Source organism: Sciurus carolinensis, chromosome 3 (genome assembly GCF_902686445.1).
Source record: "Sciurus carolinensis chromosome 3, mSciCar1.2, whole genome shotgun sequence".
In the NCBI taxonomy this organism is placed as follows: Eukaryota; Metazoa; Chordata; class Mammalia; order Rodentia; family Sciuridae; genus Sciurus; species Sciurus carolinensis.
In genome coordinates, this window is record NC_062215.1 from 13,433,015 (window position 1) to 13,454,665 (window position 21,651).

Below are 21,651 nucleotides of genomic sequence, written 5' to 3' on the forward strand. Positions count from 1 at the left end.
CCTAACCTGCTTGTGAGGCTGAGACAAGAGACTGCCAAGTTCAAGGTCAGGCTCAGCAGCTCAGTGAGATCCTGTCTCAAAATAAAAAATAAGCTGGGGATGTAGCTCAGTAGTAGAATGCCCCTAGGTTCAATCCTCAGTATTAAAAATAAATAAATAAATAAAAGCCAGGCATGATGTTGCACACCTGTAATCCCAGAGGCTTAGGAGGCTGAGGCAAGAGAATCACGAGTTCAAAGCCATCCTCAGCAAAAGTGAAGTGCTAAGCAACTCAGTGAGATCCTGTCTCTAAATAAAATATAAAAGAGGGCTGGCAATTTGGCTCAGTGGTTAAGTGTCCCTGGGTTCAATCTCAGCACCAAAACAAAACCAAACCCAAAAGACTAGGAATGGAATCACCATATGACCCAGATACACCACTCCTCAATATCTATCCTAAAGAAAGTCATTATACTACAATGACACATGCATACCATGTTTATAGCAGCACAATTCATAATAGCCAAACTATGGAACCAGCCTAGGAGCCGAGGTGCCCATCAACAGAGGAATGGAAAAAGAAAATGTGGATATATACATAATGGAATGTCATTCAGTCATAAAGAATAAAATTATGTTATTTAGAGGAAAGTGGATGGAGCTTAAAAGCATTACGTTAAGCAAAATAAGCCAAATAAAGTCAAGGGTTCTGTTTTCTCTCATATGTGGAAGACAGAGAGGAAAAAGGAAAAAAAAGGCAGTGGTATGGACTCATGAAAATGGAAGGGAAAACAGCAGAGTAAAGGGACCAGAGAAAGGGTGAAGGGGAGGGAAAGGAAATACTAGGGAATGACACTGACCAAATTATACTGTTATAACAGGTGCACGTATGAATATGTAATAATGACACCATTATGTATAATTACAGAAAAATAATAGAAAATAAGGGGGAAAAGCACTGCTGAAATTACCTTCAGGCTACATTTATGAGGCATACATGAAACAAGCAAATTTTGTATTTAGACTTAGGTCCCATCCCCCAAGATATCACATTATGTATAGGCAGATATTTCAAAAGCAATAAACTCTGAAATCAGAAACTTTTTGTTTGTTTGTTTGTTTTTTTGTGGTCCTGGAGACTGAACCCAGGGACACTTTTTCACTGAGTTACACCCCCAGGCCTTTTTATTTTTTATTCTAAGGCAGTTTTCAATAAGTTGCAGAGTCTGGCTTTGAACTCACAATACTGCCTCAACCTCCTGAGTCTCTGGGATTACAGGTATGTGACAGGCTGAACTTGGAAACATTTCTGATCTGAAGCATTTCAGATAACAGAGCATTCCCCTACTTAACATTCTGCTCTTGCCTATCAATCTCTGAAGAAAATGTAAACAAAAACAATGAAACAGATATAAAAACCTTTTAAACTGTAAAAGGCCATCATATGCTGCTGCTGCTTTTTTTTTTTTTTTTTTTTTGCGGTGCTGGGGATTGAACCCAGGGCCTTATGTTTGCAAGGCAAGCACTCTACCAACTGAGCTATATCCCCAGCCCCCATCATGCTTCTTGTGAAGCCTATTTTATATTTGACAGATTATCAGAAATGTGTACTTCCAAAAAACACAAGTCCTGAACTATTAATAACAACTTTATAAAAAGGGCTAATTAGGGGCTGGGGTTGTTGCTCAGTGGTAGAGCACTTGCCTAGCACGTGTGAGTCACTGGGTTCAATCCTCAGCACCACATACACATAAGCAAACAAAAGGTATTGTGTAAAAAAAAAAGGGGGGAGTTTACTTAATCAAAAGCTGATCAAGTCAGCTTGATACAAAACTTCTAAATAAGTAGTTCAGAATAAACTGTTATAATCTCATTATGTTAATTTCTAATGCAATACTAAAAACATCCCATCACTTAATTATCTCTAGCTTCCACACATGAGAGAAAACAGAACCATTAACTTTGTGAGTTTGGCTTACTTTGCTTAACATAATGCTCTAGTACAATCTGTCAGCAACCAATTAAGACATATACACTCAGGTGAGACAATTTTCTTTCAAAATGATGTTTCTAATGAGACACACTATGCTAATTACAAAAGCACTTACTTGTACTTGGGAATTTCTTCTAACTTCTTGTCACCACTTATTCGGTGAACCAAATCTGACTGTTCATTGTCAAAGGGAGCCAGGATAACATAGAGAACAACACTTTTCAGAGCCTAAAAATGTTGAACACAACAGGTTATACGCAAGACTAAAAATGTAATGGAAATTTTGGCAAGAACTGAAAAATTATGGAATCACTATACATAAATTTTTAATTTTGCACTCCAAAAGTACTAAGGGGAGCCGGGCCCGGTAGCACATGCCTATAATCTCAGTGACTCAGGAGGCTGAGGCAGGAGGATCTCAAATTCAAGGTTAGCTTTAGTAACGTAGCAAGGCCTAGGACTTAGCCAAATGTTGTCTCAAAAAATAAAAAGGGCTGCTGATGTGGCTCAGTGGCTAAAAACTAAGGAATTCAATCCTCACATACACACAAACACAAAAAGTACTAGAGGAAAAAATTCTTACCAGGCTGCATTTTTCATTTCTTTCGGTAACATTTAATTTTTATAAATCCATTATAATAAATATTTGCTAACTTAAATTACTACCTCAACTAACATTTTTTATTTTTTATTTTATTTTATTTTTTTGTGGTGCTGGGGATTGAACCCAGGGCCTTGTACATGCAAGGCAAGCACTCTACCAAATTGAGCTATATCCCCAACCCAACTAACATTTTTTTTAACATTCACTTTTGACAAATGTATACAGGAAAAATTCTTAAAGTAAACTGGCAGCATAAACATGGAATATACACACAAGCTATTTAAAACAGCCTTTGTAAAAGAAATTTCCAAAGTAATACTGAAAGTTATTTGTGACCTTTGTTAGTAAGTGTTCAGCTGTACATAAGAAACTTTAAACTGGATACCATGGTGCACACCTATAATCTCAGCAACTCAGGAGGCTGGGGTACCAAGGGCAAGCCTAAGTAAGGAGAGCCTCTCTTAAAATGAAAAATAAGGACTGGGGATACACCTCAGTGGCAGAGGCCCTGGGTTCAATTCCCAGTGCTTCCAAAAACAAAACAAAACAAAAAAAAGAAACATTAAGCCTACAGTTCTTCAAAAGTGATATGTGATTTAAATTATTGCCCACTTAGTCTAATAAAGATATACTGAATATCACACAATGAATAGAAAGAAGCACCAAAGAACTGCACATAAGCTACAGTTACAATGTCTTGAAAATAATAAAAAAAAATCCAAGATCTTCTAACTAATGTCAATTAACTAATGACAATTAATTGTCAATGTCAATTATTAGAATATCTTACCTGCTGCCACTTTTCACTTTCTGCCTGTATACAGGGAGTATCATATATTGCTCTGTAGTGTTTACAAATAGACAAATAAGATCCCTCATGCTGATCCAGCTGAATCATTAAATTATAATATTTCAACTTTAATTTCTGAAAAAAATTTGACAAAATAAATTGGTGCTCATGGGTCTTATTCAAATTCTCCTAAAATAAACACATAGTCACAGATATGCTCACCTCTGTGTTTTCCTCCTGGAAAAATTTGGTGTTAATTTTCTTGCTGATAATTTGTGTCCGAATATAATCCTTCACGGCAAGGCAGAGCCTCATTTGCTCTAGAATAAATTCCACTCGCTCTTTTTTTTCCATTGACCCATAGGTTTCCACCTAGCAGAGTAATTCCCCAAATAAGTTTATATTTAGGAATTTTTATGAATTGCAAAAGTAAATAGTCTGTCAAATAATAACATACAATAATGACAATTTCATAAAAAGCTAATTACCTTCGGGAAATTACAATTTAATCAATCTTTATGCAGCAAATGGATGTAAAATGTAGACTTACATAAGATATAAACATATACAACCAGGTGCATGCCTGTAAAGTCAGCTATTTGGGAGGTTGAGGCAGGAGGATGGCCAGTTTGAGGTCAGCCTCAGCAAGTTAGAGAGGCCCTGTTTTCAAAATAATAAATAAAAAGGGCTGGGGATATAGCTCAATGGTAGAGCACCCTTGGGATCAATCATCAGTACTGGGAAAAAATGATTTACACCATACAATGTAGAGAATAAAACACTAAACACTATGAAAAGTGTTTGGGATATAATATTGGTATATGCATTTATAAAGTACAGGATGACACATTGACAACGTAGAATGAAGGCTATTATTATTATTATTTTGGTCTGAAATGTTTTCAGCATCTTTGCTTTTTTTTTTTTTTTTGTGGTGCTGGGGATTTAACTCAGGGCCTTGTGCATGCAAGGCAAGTGCTCTACCAACTGAGCTATATCCCCAGCCCTGTAATTTTTTATTTAGGAAAATTACAAACACACAAAATGAACCACTGATTTTTTTAAAAATTGATTTTAGATGGACGCATGCCTTTATTTTATTTATTTATATTTATATGGTGCTGAGGATCAAACCCAGTGCCTCATACGTGCGAGGCAAGCGCTCTACTGCTGAGCCACAACCCCAGCCTGCCACTGATGTTTCATTTACACATCTTTACTCACTCACCACTTGTCAATTACTTTGAAGCACATCTCATTCAACATATTACATGCAAACATTTCAGTATTTATCTCTAGAAGATAAATTTTGGGGAAAATAAAGACCATATAGAAAGATTCATTATATCACCGAGTATCTAGTCATTCTCCAAGTATCATATACATATATATGTATTTTTAAATATTTTTTAGTTGTAGATGGACACAATACCTTTTAGTTTTTTTTTGTTTGTTTGTTTGTTTTTTTAACATGGTGTTGGGGATCAAACCCAGTGCCTCACACGTGAAGGCAAGTGCTCTACCACTGAGCCACAACCCCAGTCCCGAGTCTCATGTTTTAAAGGGTGGATTAGAATCCAGACAGATTCACATTTGTAATTGGTAGCTATACTCCTCCTTTTTTCTTTGTCATTTACTTGATGAAGAAATCAGGTCAATCATCTTATACTTTTCTAGAGTCTAGATATTGTTGACTGCATCCCTGTGGTATCATTTAACAAGCTCCTCTGTCCCTACCATATTCATTCTGTAAACTGATAGTTAAACCTAGAAGCTTTTAGGGGAGGCTTGAGATTTTTGTGGGCAAGACAAAACATCAGAGAGGATGTTGCATCATGTTGTCACATGACCCTCCTAGTTGAAAAATAGAACCTGGAAGGCAAAAGGAGACAGTTAAAAAAAAAACTCATTGGGCTGGGGTTGTGGCTCAGTGGTAGAGCACTGGCCTACCACGTATGAGGCACTGGGTTCGATCCTCAGCACCACATAAAAATAAATGCATTGTGTCCATCTATGTTAAAAAACAAAACAGAACTCATTTGTTTGCAAGTGCTCTACTACTGAGTCATACCCACAAGGTCTTGGGGAGGAAGGGATGAATAGGAAGAGCACAGATTTTTAGGACAAAGAACCTATGCTGAATGATACGACCACAGGTGATATGTGGCATACATTTCTGAAAACCCACAGAACATGCAACACCAAGTGTGAACCCTAACGTAACAAACGTATGGACTTTGAGTAATAATGATGAGTCAACGGAGGCTGACTGACTGTAACCAATGTATCACTCTGGTGGGGGAGCACAATAGTGGAGGAGGTTGAATACCCGGTGGGGGGCAGCAGATACACAGAAACTGTCTGTACTTTCTGTTCAATTTTGCTGTGAACCTAAAACTCTAAAAGTCTACTAATAAAAATCTAACTACAGTTTGAAGTCAAACAGGTCCAGTATGAATCCAAGCTCTATCACTTCTTGGCAATGACTTTAGACAAGTTTCTTTTCTTTCTTTCTTTAAAAAAAAAACATTTTTTTTTTTTTTTTTTTAGTTGTAGGTGAACACAATGCCTTTATTTTATTTATTTATAGGATTGAACCCAGTGCCTCACCTGTGCAACACAAGTGCTCTACCATTGAGCCACAACCCCATCCCTAGACAAGTTTCTTATCTGGGGAGTCCTAGATTATACTGGAGACAGAGTCTGAATTCATTAAAATGACTTAAAAAAATGTGGTCACAGTATACATACATTTTTCAACTAAGAGAGTCCACAGCTTTTCTCATTACTTTTTTGCTCTTTGTTGTCTCATTTTTAAGGCCTCTCTTAAAATACTGTTCTGAAATGTGGCAAATTATAAAGTGATTTTCATTTCCTTTTTTTGTGTGCTAAGGACTGATCCCTGGGCTTTCTGCAGAGTAGCAAGTGCTCTACTACTGAGTCATACCCACAAGTCCTGGTAATTTTTCTTTTTTTGTTAAAACTAATTTGGTTCATGGCACATGCCTATAATTCCAGCTACTCGGGAGACTGAGGCAAGAGGATCCTGCCAGTGGTGAGACCCTATCTCAAAATAAAAAATACAAAGGACCAGGGACATAGTAACTCAGTGGTAAAGCATCCTTGGTTGGTACAGACATAGGGGGACACACACACACACCTCAAAACCAATTTGGTCTAGAAATTTATCAGATATCAAACACTCATTAAGGATGAAGATAATGAGTCAGGTGTGGTGGTGCACACCTGCAATCCCAGTGACACAGGAGGCTGAGGCAGGAAGATTCCAAGTTTGAGACCAACCTCAGCAATTTATTGAGGCCCTACACAACTTAGTAAGCCTGTCAAAAAGTAAAAAGGACTGGGGACATGGTTCAGTGGTTATGCCCTGATACCAAAAACAAAAAACAACAACAAAAAAGAAAATAATTAATACCATATTCCTAAGGCATAAGTAAACAGTACATGAATTAACTATTTTTTTCTGTCTTAGAAATTTAACCCAGAGGCACTTTACCACTAAGCCACATCCCTATCCCTTTTAATTTACCTTTTTATTTTTAGACAGGATGTCAGCAAATTATCTATTTTATTTAAATTCCAAAGAGAATTCAGATGTTCAAAAAATGGCACAAAAATCAAGGTAAATCTGTTAGTCCTAACTTTTCTTCAAAACTGTTTTAGAAGTTAAACTTAGTTGGCCTGTTATTACATAGTTTCAAGGGATCGGAATAACCTCACACTGTTCAATTCATTCTTACTCTTGATGGGTCAACAAAAAGTGATGTGGCATCCAAGTCAGCTACTTGCACAAGACACTACCAACTCAACAAGTCGCTTTACAAACTCCAAAATGCAGCATCTTACCTGTAATTCTTGTAAAATGGAGGCTGCCTCTTTCACGTCACCATTTTGCTCTTTTATAGTTGCTAATGTTTTAGTCAGTCGAGCACGTTCAATTTCAACATAAATCTACAAATAAAAGAAATTTACATTACCAAAATTTTTGTAGAAAAATGTTAAAATTTATCGAGTTTTGCTTTTTATTTTTTGCAGCACTGGGAATGGAACCAAGGGTCTCATACGTGCCAAGTAAATGCTCTACCACAAAGAGATACCCACAGCCAAAATGTGTTAAAATATAAAAGGTTGAATTGAACCATTATTAAACTAGGTATAAGAGTACTTATCTTGCTGCTATTGTGCACTCTATCTGCCAGGTATAAAGCAATGAGAGATTTTACATTTCATAAATGCAATTTTAAGAAAATGTCTCTATGAAACTGTTTTTCAGCTTTGCTTTCAGAACCCAAATATGAAATCACTATGTTTTAACAAATAACAGGACAAGCTATAAAAATGGCATAAAAAATGGAAAATGGCTTTAAAGAATTGGTTATTTGAAAAATAACATACTTCATAAAGAAGAAATGAAGATCAATATCTACAATGTCACCAATGCTCTAAGTCTGATTTATCTATTTATTTTTTCTTTTCTTTTTTTTTTTTTTTTGGTGCTGAGGACTGAACTCAGGACATCATGCGAGTTAAGCATGTGCTCTACCACCATGTGAGCTACACCTCCAGCCCAATTCATCTTTATATATAAGACTACTTTAAAAATATCTGACCTTGCTAAGTATTAAAGTTGTGAGCATTTTTTGTAAATAACTAATGTTAGTACACTTATAATTTTTAAGAAAATAAACATTAAAAATAGTTATCACCTAAAGAGTCAACTGAATGAATTTTGACACTCTGTAGCAATCCCTTCCACACCCTACTCCCCAAAAATCTTAATTTTCAATAACACTGAAGTACTTAAAGTTTCTGAAATATACCATGTGCCTTTACTTAGGTATCTTTGTATATAATTTCCCCCATGTATAAAATACCCTTCTCCCCACACCCTGGTCCTACAGAATTTCTATTCATTTTAAAAAGCTACATAAAATCTGGAATAAGTTCACTAATTCCTAGAAAAATCTGGTCATACCAAGACTGATATTATTTAAATACATTCATTCGCATATGGGAAGATACTAGAAAGGAATGTATAAAAATAATAAGAGCTGTATCAAGCTGATAGCATAATCAATTTCTTATAAAAATAAACATACACACATACATAGATACTTAAAACTCACCTTTCCTTCTGTAACCATTCGTAGAGTATCAATTAATCGAAGTTTGACTGGGAGGTCTGTGATTTCTTCAACATAAGTACAGCACTGCTGAACCATTTTTGCAACAGCCTAAAATATTAACATTTATTCATAAGTGAAATTCATTCCTCATACAAGGAAGATAAATGTATTCTAATGATGGAAAGGCTAAATGTCTAACTTTGGTCAAATTTCATCTTCCCAAGGGGTAACTCTAGACACTGAAATGTCCATAAAAAAATATTAAATCACATCAAAATCTTATACCTAAGAAGAACTGAATGTCTAGTAACAAATCATAAAGTTTAGAAAACCTTAGATGCAAAGATCAGCCTGGCAGAAAGCACGAAAAACATGGTAGCATACTGAAGGGGGGAAAGGGATGAGAAAAGAAGAGTTCCACAGTGGCTGGAAGCCATGAGCAGCAGACGCTGTGATGGAGGGCAAGTGTCAGTGCAGGAGCAGAAGGTAAACAGTTCCATCCTCTGGGTGGAGAGGAGCCAGTCACCCATACTCGCCTCAGTAAAATATGGCACTCAAGGTCAGAATCTCCTGCCCCTGGTTTCCTCAAAGGTAGTATGAGAGGACTGGACTACATTCCCTCTAGTTCTAATACCCCAAGACCTAGGTCGAAGGTTAGTAAATATTTTCTGTAAATTTATGTGAATATTTACCAAGTAATTGTTTGTGGACCATATAGTCTCTGTGGCAAATATTCAACTCTGCCTTTTTAACTCAAAGCTGACAGACAATATATCAACAAATGGATGTGGCTGTGTTCCAATAAGTTTATTTAAAAAAACAGGAGGCAGGAAGCATCTGGTCTGTGGTTCATTGCCTGTCAATCCCTAATCTACAGTTTAAATATCACATCATAATCACTGCTAGTAACTAGAACACTAAAGCCATCAAGAAAATGTTAAATTACATTAAGTGTCATGCAAGACAGCAGAAAAATAAACAGTATATCTTGGAAAAAATTCCATGAAAAATAATCAATGTTCAAGTAGCTGAGGTTATACTTTTATCTATCTGAAAAATTAGACCAGGGGTTCCAGAAAGCTAAGGTTGTTTTGTTTTTGTTTTTGTTTTAAAAGAGTTTCACTATGTTGCCTAGCATGGCCTTGAATTCCTAGACTGGTGATCCTCCTGCCTTAGCCTCCTGACTAGATGGGACTATAGGAGCATACCTAGTACTTGCCCAGCTAAAGTTAAGGTTTTATTTGCATTGAACAACAATGCAAAAACAAAAGAAAAAAGTGACAACAAAAAATCAATTGGGTTAAAGATAAAACTATTATCAATATTCTAATTTGAAGTGAATATTCTGCAGCTTTCTGAAAAAATGTAGTTATGTCAGTAAGTCTTTAGGGAAGTTATGGTTGGAGTGACCCCTGAGTTCAGGTGATTACAAGTAAGATACCCTTAAAGGAGCAATGTAGAAAAGGTTACTTTCTGAGACTGCTTATGCAAAAAAGAAAAATTTTAGGTAAAAAATAATTATAGGATGAGTCCCTAAGCACTTGCCCTATCTATGAAGATACAAACACATCACAGGGAAAAGAGCAGCCCAGTTCCAGTTCTGGTGTCATTAGCTAGCTGTAAGAGTGACTCCATTCCTTTCTCCAGGAAGCCCTCCCTAACACACCTAACCACACATTTTCTCTCCCTCCTTGCCTGTTATACCGCCCACTACTCTTGGGTCATTTATTATATATTTGTGTCACTTATTAAATACTGCCCCACGTATGTGTGTAATGTTTTATCAATCTTAAGGATACATACTAAAGGTATACACTGATACTTGTGACTTAGAGTCCTCACTAAACTACAGGCTACTTGAGATCAAGAGCAAATAGCTTGCATGTTTCTTCATGTTATCACATTCCAAGAGCCTTAAACATAAAGCTTAATTTCTCCATCCAAAAAGCAAAAAGTTAAGTAAATAATACCTCCATTAGTTCAGATTATATGACACTATAAAACTAAATCTGTATTTTAGGACAGCTTTTGTGTATGTACTGTGTACTGAGCCCAGGGTCTCTGGCATGGTGGATAAATGATCAATCAGTGAGGTACATGCACGGCCCTTTTTTTTGGGTAGGAAAATAGGTTTCATTCAAAGCTAGTTCTGAAGGAAGACGGATCAAACTATTGTTTCCAAAGTTCCATCTCCAAAGAGTTCTGGGATGAGGAAAGCTCCCGCTCCCCACATTTTTTTATCGGTGCCTTATGGTTGCACATAATGATGGGATTTATTGTTCCATATTCAAACATGTACACATATAAACAATATGATTTGGATAGTATCACCCTCAACACTTCCCCCCTAACTCCCCACCTCTCAGCCCTTGGCTCCTTTACTTTACTGTCTTCCTTTGACTTCCTTGAGATCTATCCCACCTTTCTTTTTCCTTTTCCTCTCTAGCTTCCACATGACATAAAAAAACACACCCCTTGACCTTCTGAGTTTGTCTATTTTGCTTAATATAATGGTCTCTAGTTCCATCCATTTTCCTGCAAATAACAATTTCATTTTTATTTATGACTGAATAAAACTATATTGTGTATGTATACCACATTTTCTTTATCCATTCATCCACTGATGGACACCTAGGCGGTTCCATAGTTTGGTTGTTGTGAATTGTTCTATAAACATGGGTATGCCTGTATCATGTAGTATAATTACTTTAGTTCTTTAGGATAAATACCGAGGGATATAGCTCCCCAGTTCTTTTTATTTTTATCTTGAAGACAGGGTCTTGCTCAGTTGCCCAGGCTGGTTTCCAACTTGCAAACTTCTCCTCAACCTCCCCAGTAGCTGCGAATATAGGCATGAACCATTGCACCCAGCTAGGATGTAGGTTTTGAACTGCTCAAAAACTACATAAATATATGTTTTTGTTTCTTTTAAGCCTGGTTGCTCTAACTCTTCTAATTAAGTAGCTCTTTCAAAACTGTCCCACAGAAAGTCAAGTCTTCTAGAAAACTGGAAAATGGTTATCTCTTAAACAAAAGAACTGAGCACCAAAAGGTATATTTCAATGAATTTAACATTCATATACACTGGACCCTCTCAAACTAAAACTCTGCTCATTGTTTAATCTGGATAATTAAAAATAGCCACATTAAAATCTATACCTACATAAAATCTATAGTTTTACATAAAGGAAACAGTTTTTTTTTTTTTTTTTTTGGGTGCTGGGGATCGAACCCAGGACCTTGTGCTTACAAGGCAAGCACTCTACCAACTGAGCTATCTCCCCAGCCCCAAGGAAAGAGTTTTATTTGCAAAATTCCTGAAAAGAAAAATGCTACCACTACCAAAAACTTCCACATGCAGAGAAACTAGACAAATCCTAGTTTGTTGTAATTTGTTAAGCAAGACTTGTTAAGTAGACATTTAAGGGTTCCTCTAGTGAGCCATTCCTTTCTTAAGAAGTTGAAATCTGTTTACTGAAAGGTCATTATTCATGGTATGCCTAAGATTTGGCTCATGGAAACCTAATCAGATGGCTAAAAATATTGGCAATTTACAACCTATTGACATAAATGGCCATGCAAATTTTTATAATCTCAATTATTGACCTGCATGTTTCTTCTTTACCCCAACTCATTCCTTACACGTAGGCTCAATCTTTTCAGTATCTGGATTATTGGTTCAACTCAAGCCAGGAAAATAACTGTGTAGTAATCAGAATATTATCCAACTGTATATTCTTTACTTTAAATCCTGGTGGAGGTCAATAGTTTCGTATTTCTTAAAAACAAAATAAAACAAAACAAAACAAAACAAAACAAAACACCCAGAAGCTATTCAAGGCAACAGCACTGTAAGGATACAGTGGCTCACGCCTGTAATCCCAGCTTCTCGGGAGGCTGAAGCAGGAGAATCACAAGTTCAAGGACAGCCTCAACAACTTAGTGAAACCCTGTGTCAACAAATAAAAAGGGATGGAGATGCAACTCAGCAACAAAGTGTTCAAGAGTTCAATCCCCAGTACCGCAAAACAAACAAAAGATTCAAGCAGTTAAACACATAATAAATTAGAACATCAATGATAGATTACAGCAACATTAAATAAAAAGCAACCAATAAAACAAAGCTGCATCTTTAAGTAAAACTGCATAAAAATATTCAACTAAAGACAAGAAAAAACAGAAGTCATGAGAATATGGCTAGAATTTTAAAATACTCTCTAGAATGTTGTAATGTTGACTTAACAGATTTTCAACAGAGTCACAGAATAGTTTTCTAAAAGTCCTTATTAAAATGCAAATATATTTGCTTTTTGAGCAATCAAGAACTCACTTGTTTTAACTGACTCCGCCTTTTTGACAGAAGCATAATATTTTCATTAAGTAAATCCCATTCTTTAGCCTCATAGCACATCTTCACCACTGCAACTAAGATTCGGGATGTAGACACCATATCAGAAGCCTGTAAGAATGAAAATGTATTAAAAGTAAACAGAACAATATAAGTGACACTAATGGTAACTGAGATTTTCAATATAATCTACTCACAGTACGTGTTTGTTTTTCTAAAGAGAGAAGGGTTTCAATGACTTCTTGAAGTCTTCCTTCCTAAAACAAAAGATAAAAATGAAAAACATGAAGATAACAATGAAAAATGATGACACAACCAACACAAACCAAATATCTGACCTAAACAGAGATGTTTCTGAAATAGAAACGAAAAAAAAAAAAAAAAAAAAAAACCAAAAAAACCCCCCAAAGGCCTATTCTAGAGGGGGAAAAAGAAATCTATAATTACTCGTGTTTTTCCCAACTTCAAGATAATGTTTGCTTCTCCAGTGAATTCCTTAAGGCAGTGGTTCCCCACTTGAGGCCCAAAAGTTTTCCTTAATATGTAGAGAAGCCTAAAAAAACTGAACATATAACAACAATGATGCCTCACCTGAGAAAAATGCCAAGTCTTTGTTTTGGATTCTAATTTATCAAACTCAAGAGTGGTAACACCTGTTTATCTTATTTTGCATTGAGACTTTAGCTGGTAGTTGCAAACAACTGTGAAGAATAAAAATGGGAAAATAATTGTTTTCTTTACAAATTTACCATACAGATGGTTTACAATAGGAGCCATGAGAATAAAAAATTATACTGGTGCCACAAAGAGAGGAAGCTCTGGCTTAATTTTTCAAGAATTTTCCCTCCAGTACTGGCAGTACTGGGGATTGAACCAAGGGGTACTCTACCACTGAGCTACATCCCCAGCCCTTTCTACTTTTCATTTTGAGGCAAGGTCTTACAAAATTGGCCAGGCTGGTCTGGAATTCACGATCCTCCTGCCTCAGCCTTCCGAGTCACTGGAATTATAGGCATGCACTACCATGCCTGGCTTCAATGATTTTTAAAATAAATGAGTAATCATGCTTACAGGAAAAAAAAAAAAAAAAAAAAGACCACCTGAGAATACCCATACATGCTATAGTGAAAGTCATGCTCTCAAGTAGATATTGACACAACTGAATACACCTCTTTATGTCAACTGATAATAACCTCTCCGTACCTCCCCCCATACAAAAACAGAACATTTTCCCTGGGACTTACTTTAAGAGACAGCAATTAAAAGTTCAAATAATATACGCCACGACTAAAAGAGATCATCCTATTAGGAACCATACATTTTGATTAAAACAAACAAACAAACCTACAGCACAAAAACTGCATTGATTAAGATCAATAACAATCATGTACACAACTCTGCCAATGAACTGGAAACAATGAGGAGAGCTGTTAAAAGTTTTTTAGAATTCTTGACTTAAAAATTTTTTTTTTTTCAAACGATAAATGAAAAACTTTTTTTTTTTTTTTTCTACTTTGTGGGGCTGGAGATTGAACCCAGGGATTTGGGCTTGTGAGGCAAGCACTACCAACTGAGCTATATTCCCAGCCCCAAAAACTTTTAATGACATTCATAAAGGACCTGAGTACTATCCTTTCTTTAATGATGAAAGAAACTAATAATAGTTTTTGAATTAAGGGCCTAAATGATGTTTCCAAAATACTGTTGACAAGTTTTAAACTATGTATTTTCTCTTCTTGTTTTTAGTGGTGCGGGGAATGGAACACGGGCCTTGTACACACTAAGCACACTCCACTGCCCTGCTGAGCCACACTGCCAGGCTAAACTGTATTTTCCATGCAGCAAAGAGTATGTACAGCACAGCCACTGTATGAACTTACTTTAATTAAATCCAAAACATGCATATTAACATATTTTAACAATATTTCCTATGCAAAGATTCTGGAAGCCCTAAAGATTCATGTACACAATAAACACTGGCCAAATTGTTCATCAGAAGAAAGGACTAGAAGGACTGCTAGAGATTACTTAATGTCATCACTTCACTTCAGAAATTAAAAAGACTGAGAACCAAACAGTTTAAGTGAGTCGGTTCAGCCACAAGTGTATTAGCAGAACCAGATTGCCAGGCTCTTCCCTCCCAGTCCAACGTTCCCTCTACTACATTGCAGTGCTCCCCTAACACACTAGTTGAAATCATGCTCTTTGTTTTGATTAAAGTAATCTCCACAGGGAAATGGTTGATATCTGGAAAACAAAGTGTAAAAAGTTCAAATGCAAAAGACTGCTTGTTTACTGCGATAGTCATCTGTCATATTTACAACTGCTGTGATTATTTGACTATGACATAAAGAGTATACTTTATTATATGGTATTCTAATTCAGAAGCATGGGTACTGCCAGGTCCCCTGGCACAGGCCTGTAACCCCAGCTACCTGGGAGGCACAGGAGGACTGCAAGTCTGAGGCTGGCCTCAGCAACTTAATGATACCCTGTCTCAAAATTTAAAAAATAAAAAGGAGCAGGGATGTAACTAAGCACTAGAGCCCTTGCCTAGCATGCACAAGGTCTTGGGTTCAATTCCCAGTACCTCAAACACACACAAAAGCATGCATATTAAAGAACTGCACCCTACATGGGAGGGAGTCAGACTGCTTTAGAGGCATGGACTGCAGCATCAACAGGGAATTAAATGTCATCATTCAGAAAGGTGTTCTAAGAGGGGTGGGAGGGGTGGGAGGGGTGGGAGGGGTGGAGGGGAAAAATATAATAAACATCATTACCCTATGTAAACGTAAAAAAAATAAATAAAAAAAAAAAAAAAAAAAAAAAAAAAAAGAAAGGTGTTCCTGGCTAAGACTGTAAAATCAGCAGTCATTTAGCACCTCCTTTAACACCGAACCCTATCCTGCTTTGCAATTACCCCCAAATTATACTCTATTTTAATGTTTACTATCTTAGTACTCTCACTAGAACGTAAATTCTAAGAGCAGTGACCAAGACACTGTTGTTGCAACTCAGAGTGCTGCTGCATCACACACCAAGCACATAATGTTGCTTCGGCAGATACTGTGGTATATCCTTTTATACTTTTGGTGGGGCAGGTAGTACAAGGGACTGAACTTACGGATACTCTAACCACTGAACTACATCCCCAGACCTTTTTAATTTTTTATTTTATTTTGGGACAAGGTCTCACTAAGTTGCTAAGGCAGGCCTGAAATTTGTGATCCTCCTGCCTCAGCCTCCCGAGTCACTGGTCAACCTTTTATACCTCTTAGCAGAATTATTAATGTACATATCTTACCAACTTAGTGGTTTATAAGTTTCATTAGGCCTGGATCCTTGCTTAAATTGTTGCTTCCTGGGGCTGGGGTTGTGGCTCAGTGGTGGAGTGCTTGCCTAGCATATTTGAGGCATTGGGTTCGATTCTCAGCACCACGTATAAATAAATGAATATAATAAAGGTCCATCAACATCTAAAAAATGTTCTTTAAAAAAAAAAAAAAAATTATTGCTTCCCTCTCATCAACTTGCATATAGTATGTGTTGGTTGACTGGATGGATGATGGACACTGACCTGAACTATTCAGTTGATCTTTTTTCTTTTCTTTTCTTTTTTTTTTTTTTCTTGGCAGTGCTGGGGATTGAACCCAGGACCTCTCTACCAGCTGAGCTATATCCCCAGTCCCTATTCAGTTGATCTTTATGGCTTACAACTTTTTATTTTTACTATCAAAAAAAGGGGGATATAACAAATTATGTGGCTGTTAATTTAGTGATATTTGAGGGATACCACCAACAATATCTTTAAATGCAACTTCCAATTCTCAAATCATCCTACTTTTTTCTTCCAATTTTCATTATTCAATCCTGTGGTTAAACATCTTCCTCCTCCCTGTCTATTCACAAAGATCCTGAAATTCTACTTCCTTGATGCTGCCTTTCAACTCACAGGGAACAAAAAGGTTAGACCATCCAACACCAACTTGTTAGAACACGCTGCTTCTGTGACTCATTCTTCTCACTAAAATAGTCCTTGTAAATTAGGTAAATGACTAATAGTCTGTTGAACATCAATGCATGTTGGGTATCTGTAAGTGTTGTATGTTTGCCTCCTTAACTCCTAAATGAATCCAATCTGTTAATGATTTGTTAAACAACCTAAACAATAAAAGGGCTAATAGCAAGTTCCCACAAATACTTGAAACTTAAGTTAATCCAATGCTTCTAAATGTCCTATTTCTACAATTAGTAAACTGTTTAATATTTCACCTTCTCTTTATTGTTAATATTAACCTTGAGAAGCTGTAACCAAAAGAAATGATAAGGCATTAAGAGGAAGGAGAATCAAAGGATATAGTATTCAACTTAAGAATGTAAGTAGTCCCCAGATAACCATGTGAAATATACCATAATCAAAAAGAGAATAGAAAACCCTTTGTGTAGAAAGAGCTGCCAAAACTTTATAGTACAGAAAAGGCCCTCTTTAATTTTAAACTCCTCAATATAAGGTGAAGGGAGAACCATCAAGAACTAGTATCACTTTTTTTTTTTTTTAGTGTAGTTAGATACAGTACCTTTATTTTATTTATTTATTTATTTTATGTGGTGTGAGGATCAAACCCAGTGCCTTACCCATGGGAGGAAAGTACTCCACCACTGAGCCACAACCCCAGATCCTACTATCACTTTTATTATCTTATCAACCTGACACAGTGTTCCTCACATGCCAATCATAGAATCACTAGAATGAAATTGTTAAAAATAATGCTTTGGTCTAAATCACTTATCTAATACTACATTGTATTTGTAACTCCTGACCCTTAATTTTTCTCTTCAGAGAAATGAGACTATCCCCCCAAAGGACTGTATAAGGATTAAATCAATAGTTATAAATATGCCTGGAACATAGTATATACACCAATATCATAGCTAACATTTTTAGAGAACTTATACAGCAATAAATACCAGTTATTGTTATTTGCTAGGTGGGTGGTCAGTATATAGATACAAAATTGTACTAGAATCAAATGGCCTACATTTGGCAATTTTACTACTCAGGTCTAAACTTTAGTTTGCTTTTTTAAGGCTTCCACTATATAAAGTTTTCTCACCTTATATATTCTTATTAAGCTAAACCAACAATTTTTATCTTCAAATGTCTTCCGCAATTAAAAGAAAAACTGTCTGAAGGAAATTAAGTGCAAATTGATAATCCCTTAAAGAGGTGTGAAATGTAGCAAAAAGAACACTATTCCTGTTGCTAGGAGACCTGAGCTCTCATAAACTGAACTCTTGTTTTCTTACAAGTGGGAAAAAAAAAAAAAATTCCTTCAGAGTTTTATTGATGGATTCTAAATAAAAACAAAAAGAATGTATGTTAAAATGCTCCACACATTCCAGAGTAAAAAGCAATATTACTTTTCTTTCTTTCCTTCCTTCCTTCTTTCTTTACTTTGGCAGTACCGGGGACTGAACCCAGGACCCTATGCATGTTAGGCAAGTGCTCTACCACTGAGCTACATTCCCAGTTCTTTTTATTTTATTTTAGAGACCCTGGCCTCGAATTTGCAATACTCCTGCCTTAGCCTCCCCAGTAGCTGAGAATACAGACAATGCATGCCCACACCTGGTTAAAAAAAAATAAAATAAAAATTTTAAAAGTTTGGCAGAATCATTAAAAATTAATATAAAATGGATAACATGTAAAACTTAATTTATGCCTTTAATTGTATCTAGTGTAATAGGGCCAAACATCCTTCGTTAAAAAAAGATTCCATTACTCATCTAACACCCCAAAGGCATCTGGCATTTGAGTGTGCAAGTCTTTTCCACTGTCTTGAACCTAACAATGTCCTAAATGAAGGCTACATCTATGATCACTAGAACAACTGTGACAGTGAAGGCTTTTTCTTTCTTACCAGTCTAAAAGCTCTCTGACAAGAGCTCTAATAATCTTTATTCTTCCCAGAGTGTCTAATACTGCTAGGTATTGCATAGAGCAGGCTGTTACCAGAAGAAATTGTTAAAGAGAATTTTTTCCCTTCCCAGGTCTCAATTATAAGAATACTTGTACTTCTCCTAAAGCAAATAATTTGTTTCTTATTTATGGACACTATAATTCTATGAATTCCAAGCAGAGATGCAAGAGCTGATTTGAGACAATGTCTCACTAACTTGCCAGGAACTTTTCAATCCTCTTGCCTCAGTCTCCTGAGTAGCTGGGATTAAAGGCATGTGCCACCACTCAGCTATCCAGTTTTAAATATTAAGATATTTCACATATTCCTGGTTTCTCCATCAAATTACCAGCATTGGTAAAGCTCCATCTTCATCCTCAAATGGCAAACATTAACTGGAGATGGAAAGTTGCTTCCCTGGGAGGTGCTCATTAGTTTAGGTTCCCGTTACACTTGGCTCAATAGGTGAAAAAAGCTAGGCAAGAGCACAGCTTTAGAATTGGTCTGTGGGTTTGTATCCTGGCCCACTACTTTACTAGCTGTATGATCTTGGGGCATGTGACTCAACTTTCCCTAGCCTCAGTTTCCTTGTCTGTAAAATAAGAATAATAGTAATACCTATCAAATAGGACTGAAGTGAGGATCAAATGGGTTCATGTAGTGACCAGCACTACAGAAAGGACCTAATAATTGCTTATTGCTGGCTACTTCTATCTGCCTGAAAATGTAGACACTGAATTTCTCCACCCTTACGTAATTGATGTTTCTTTACCTGATGGAAAGCTTAGGGATGAATTTATGGCTACCCATCAGCAAGCACACCAAACCTAAGAAATACAGGTGTATCAACTTCATTATCTTTCTCCACACTTGCTTTTTAAAAGTCCCATTAAAATCCTTTTTTTAAGAAAACCAGTAAAAAAGTCTTCTCTAAGAACTAAACGTAATGCATTTCTTGACACTCCTCTTGCCTATGAATTCACTACACTATAACATACTTATACAATAAGTTCCTTAAGGAACAAAAACAATTCTTAGTGAACACATCCCAGATGAATAATAATACATGTTTGCAGCTAAATTGATCATGGAATTTAATGAGGCCTGGGTGTAAGTCTTAGCAACAGCCCCTGATGGAGTTGATTCTGCAGCAGCCAATCCCTAATGAGGCACACCTAGTTCTGAATCCTAGATTCTGCCTATTACTAACCTTGGACATCTAACTTTTGAGTCTTCCTTTCTTTATGTGAAAAATGATACACAAAATTGTATGACGCTGCACAGGACCTCGAAATGTTTGGGCCAACTTAGTTTCTATTCCATGGTAGAGGGGCTCAAGGTGCAGATCAGAGACCTAGCATATGCAAGGCCCTGGGTTCAATCCCCAGTACAGCAAAACACACAAAAACCAACATGTAATTCCGTGGTAGATAAGCAGGTGAGCTATTGTTCATTACCTCCCCTAATGGGTACTCCACCACTGAGCTACATCCCCAGCCCTTTAGTCCCTACTTTTCTTCCTATACTTTCCTAAGAATGACTCCTCCTTATCCCGATCTTACTATTAACTAAGGCTCCATACAAATGTCTGTTTCTCCCTAGTAAGAATGAACAGCTTCCTTCTGTGCGTTCCAATGACACTTTACATTTGTAGAGTTCACCACCATGCATGACTTGACTAATTAGTTACATATAAAATCGCCTAAAGAACAGGGTCTTGGGTTAATTATTTTTGCACTATCACTTTCCTTCTTCCGGTCAAACACCGGGCACGCTACCAGGATTCATAAACGATTGAACGACACAAATTCATTAGGTAACAGCAATAGAACCAAACTCTCGGATCCAGTCTGAATGCTGAAGCGGCCTTCATCTCTGGAAAATTCTAAACTAAACGTCACTTAAAAAGAACATCCAAGAAAAGGCAGAGAGTACAACGCGGCCCCAACTTCTACAGGGAAGAAGTGACCACCTGTCGGGGAGAGTCTGGGAAGCTGCAAGCATCAGCGTCCTCCGGCTACCAAGTCGACCTGGGGTCTCCCACCCATACAGGCCTCACCCGGGCTGGGCAGGCAATGGGGGATGTGCACTCCAGCCCGCAGGCCCCCTGAGGCCTAAGCAAGCTCCGCGCCGTGACTCAGCCCCTGGCGCCCGCCAACAGTCAGCCGGCCTCCCCTCACCTTGGCCAGCTTCTCGCACTCGGGCAGGCGCTGATCCACCGTAGCGCTGTAGTCCACTTCCATCTTGACGATGCGCCCATCAGCCCGCTCCGAGCCGCCGTCCGCCATGGTTCCAGCCTAAGCGTCCCCTGCTGTCCCCCTGCTTCGGCCACCACTCGTCACCCACACCGGAAGCCGCCCGCGCACCCACTCAGGCAGTGCGCTGGAAGCCCTCGCGAAGGACCCCGCGAGGCCCCTTGAGCCGACCGCCAATCAGGCGCTACCGCGGACAGCCCTAGGGCGTGGGGCGGGGCGTGGGGCGGGGCGTAGGGCGGGGGCGGGGCTCACCGCTCGCCCCCATCGCCCACGTCTGATTTTGTGCTTGGTAATGTCAAACTTTTTATCTAAAATTCGTGGTTAGAAAAGCGAGTGTAGCAGAGTGGCACATCCCAGGTTTTCTTACACCCCTGCTTCGAATTATAAATTTCTTAGAAGCGCGGGCAAGACATTTAACTTTTCTTTGATCTCGGTTTTGTCATTTTTCGTGAGGAACCTGAGATGAACACTGAGGAAAAAAAGTGCTAAGGTTGTATCTGGTTGAGAATCTTGGCGACTTAATCTGTGGGATTTCTGATTGCTCATAGGGGAGGATATGGCAGCGGCTCAGT

The 21,651-nt window shown here is 37.5% G+C and overlaps 1 protein-coding gene across 1 annotated transcript in view; it reads right to left on the reverse strand.

The window, feature by feature from the left end:
* Positions 1–21,202, reverse strand: part of Psmd12 (proteasome 26S subunit, non-ATPase 12) — a 28,796-nt gene extending 7,594 nt beyond the window's left edge. The window contains exons 1-8 of the mRNA XM_047546082.1: positions 21,005–21,202; positions 13,059–13,118; positions 12,844–12,972; positions 8,514–8,621; positions 7,234–7,338; positions 3,589–3,738; positions 3,367–3,501; positions 2,088–2,200 (exon numbers count right to left, since the gene is read on the reverse strand). Of these exons, the coding sequence (XP_047402038.1) occupies positions 2,088–2,200; positions 3,367–3,501; positions 3,589–3,738; positions 7,234–7,338; positions 8,514–8,621; positions 12,844–12,972; positions 13,059–13,118; positions 21,005–21,112 (908 nt within the window). The 5' untranslated portion in view covers positions 21,113–21,202. The remainder of the gene's footprint in view (positions 1–2,087; positions 2,201–3,366; positions 3,502–3,588; positions 3,739–7,233; positions 7,339–8,513; positions 8,622–12,843; positions 12,973–13,058; positions 13,119–21,004) is intronic.
* Between the last annotated feature and the right edge of the window lie 449 nt (positions 21,203–21,651).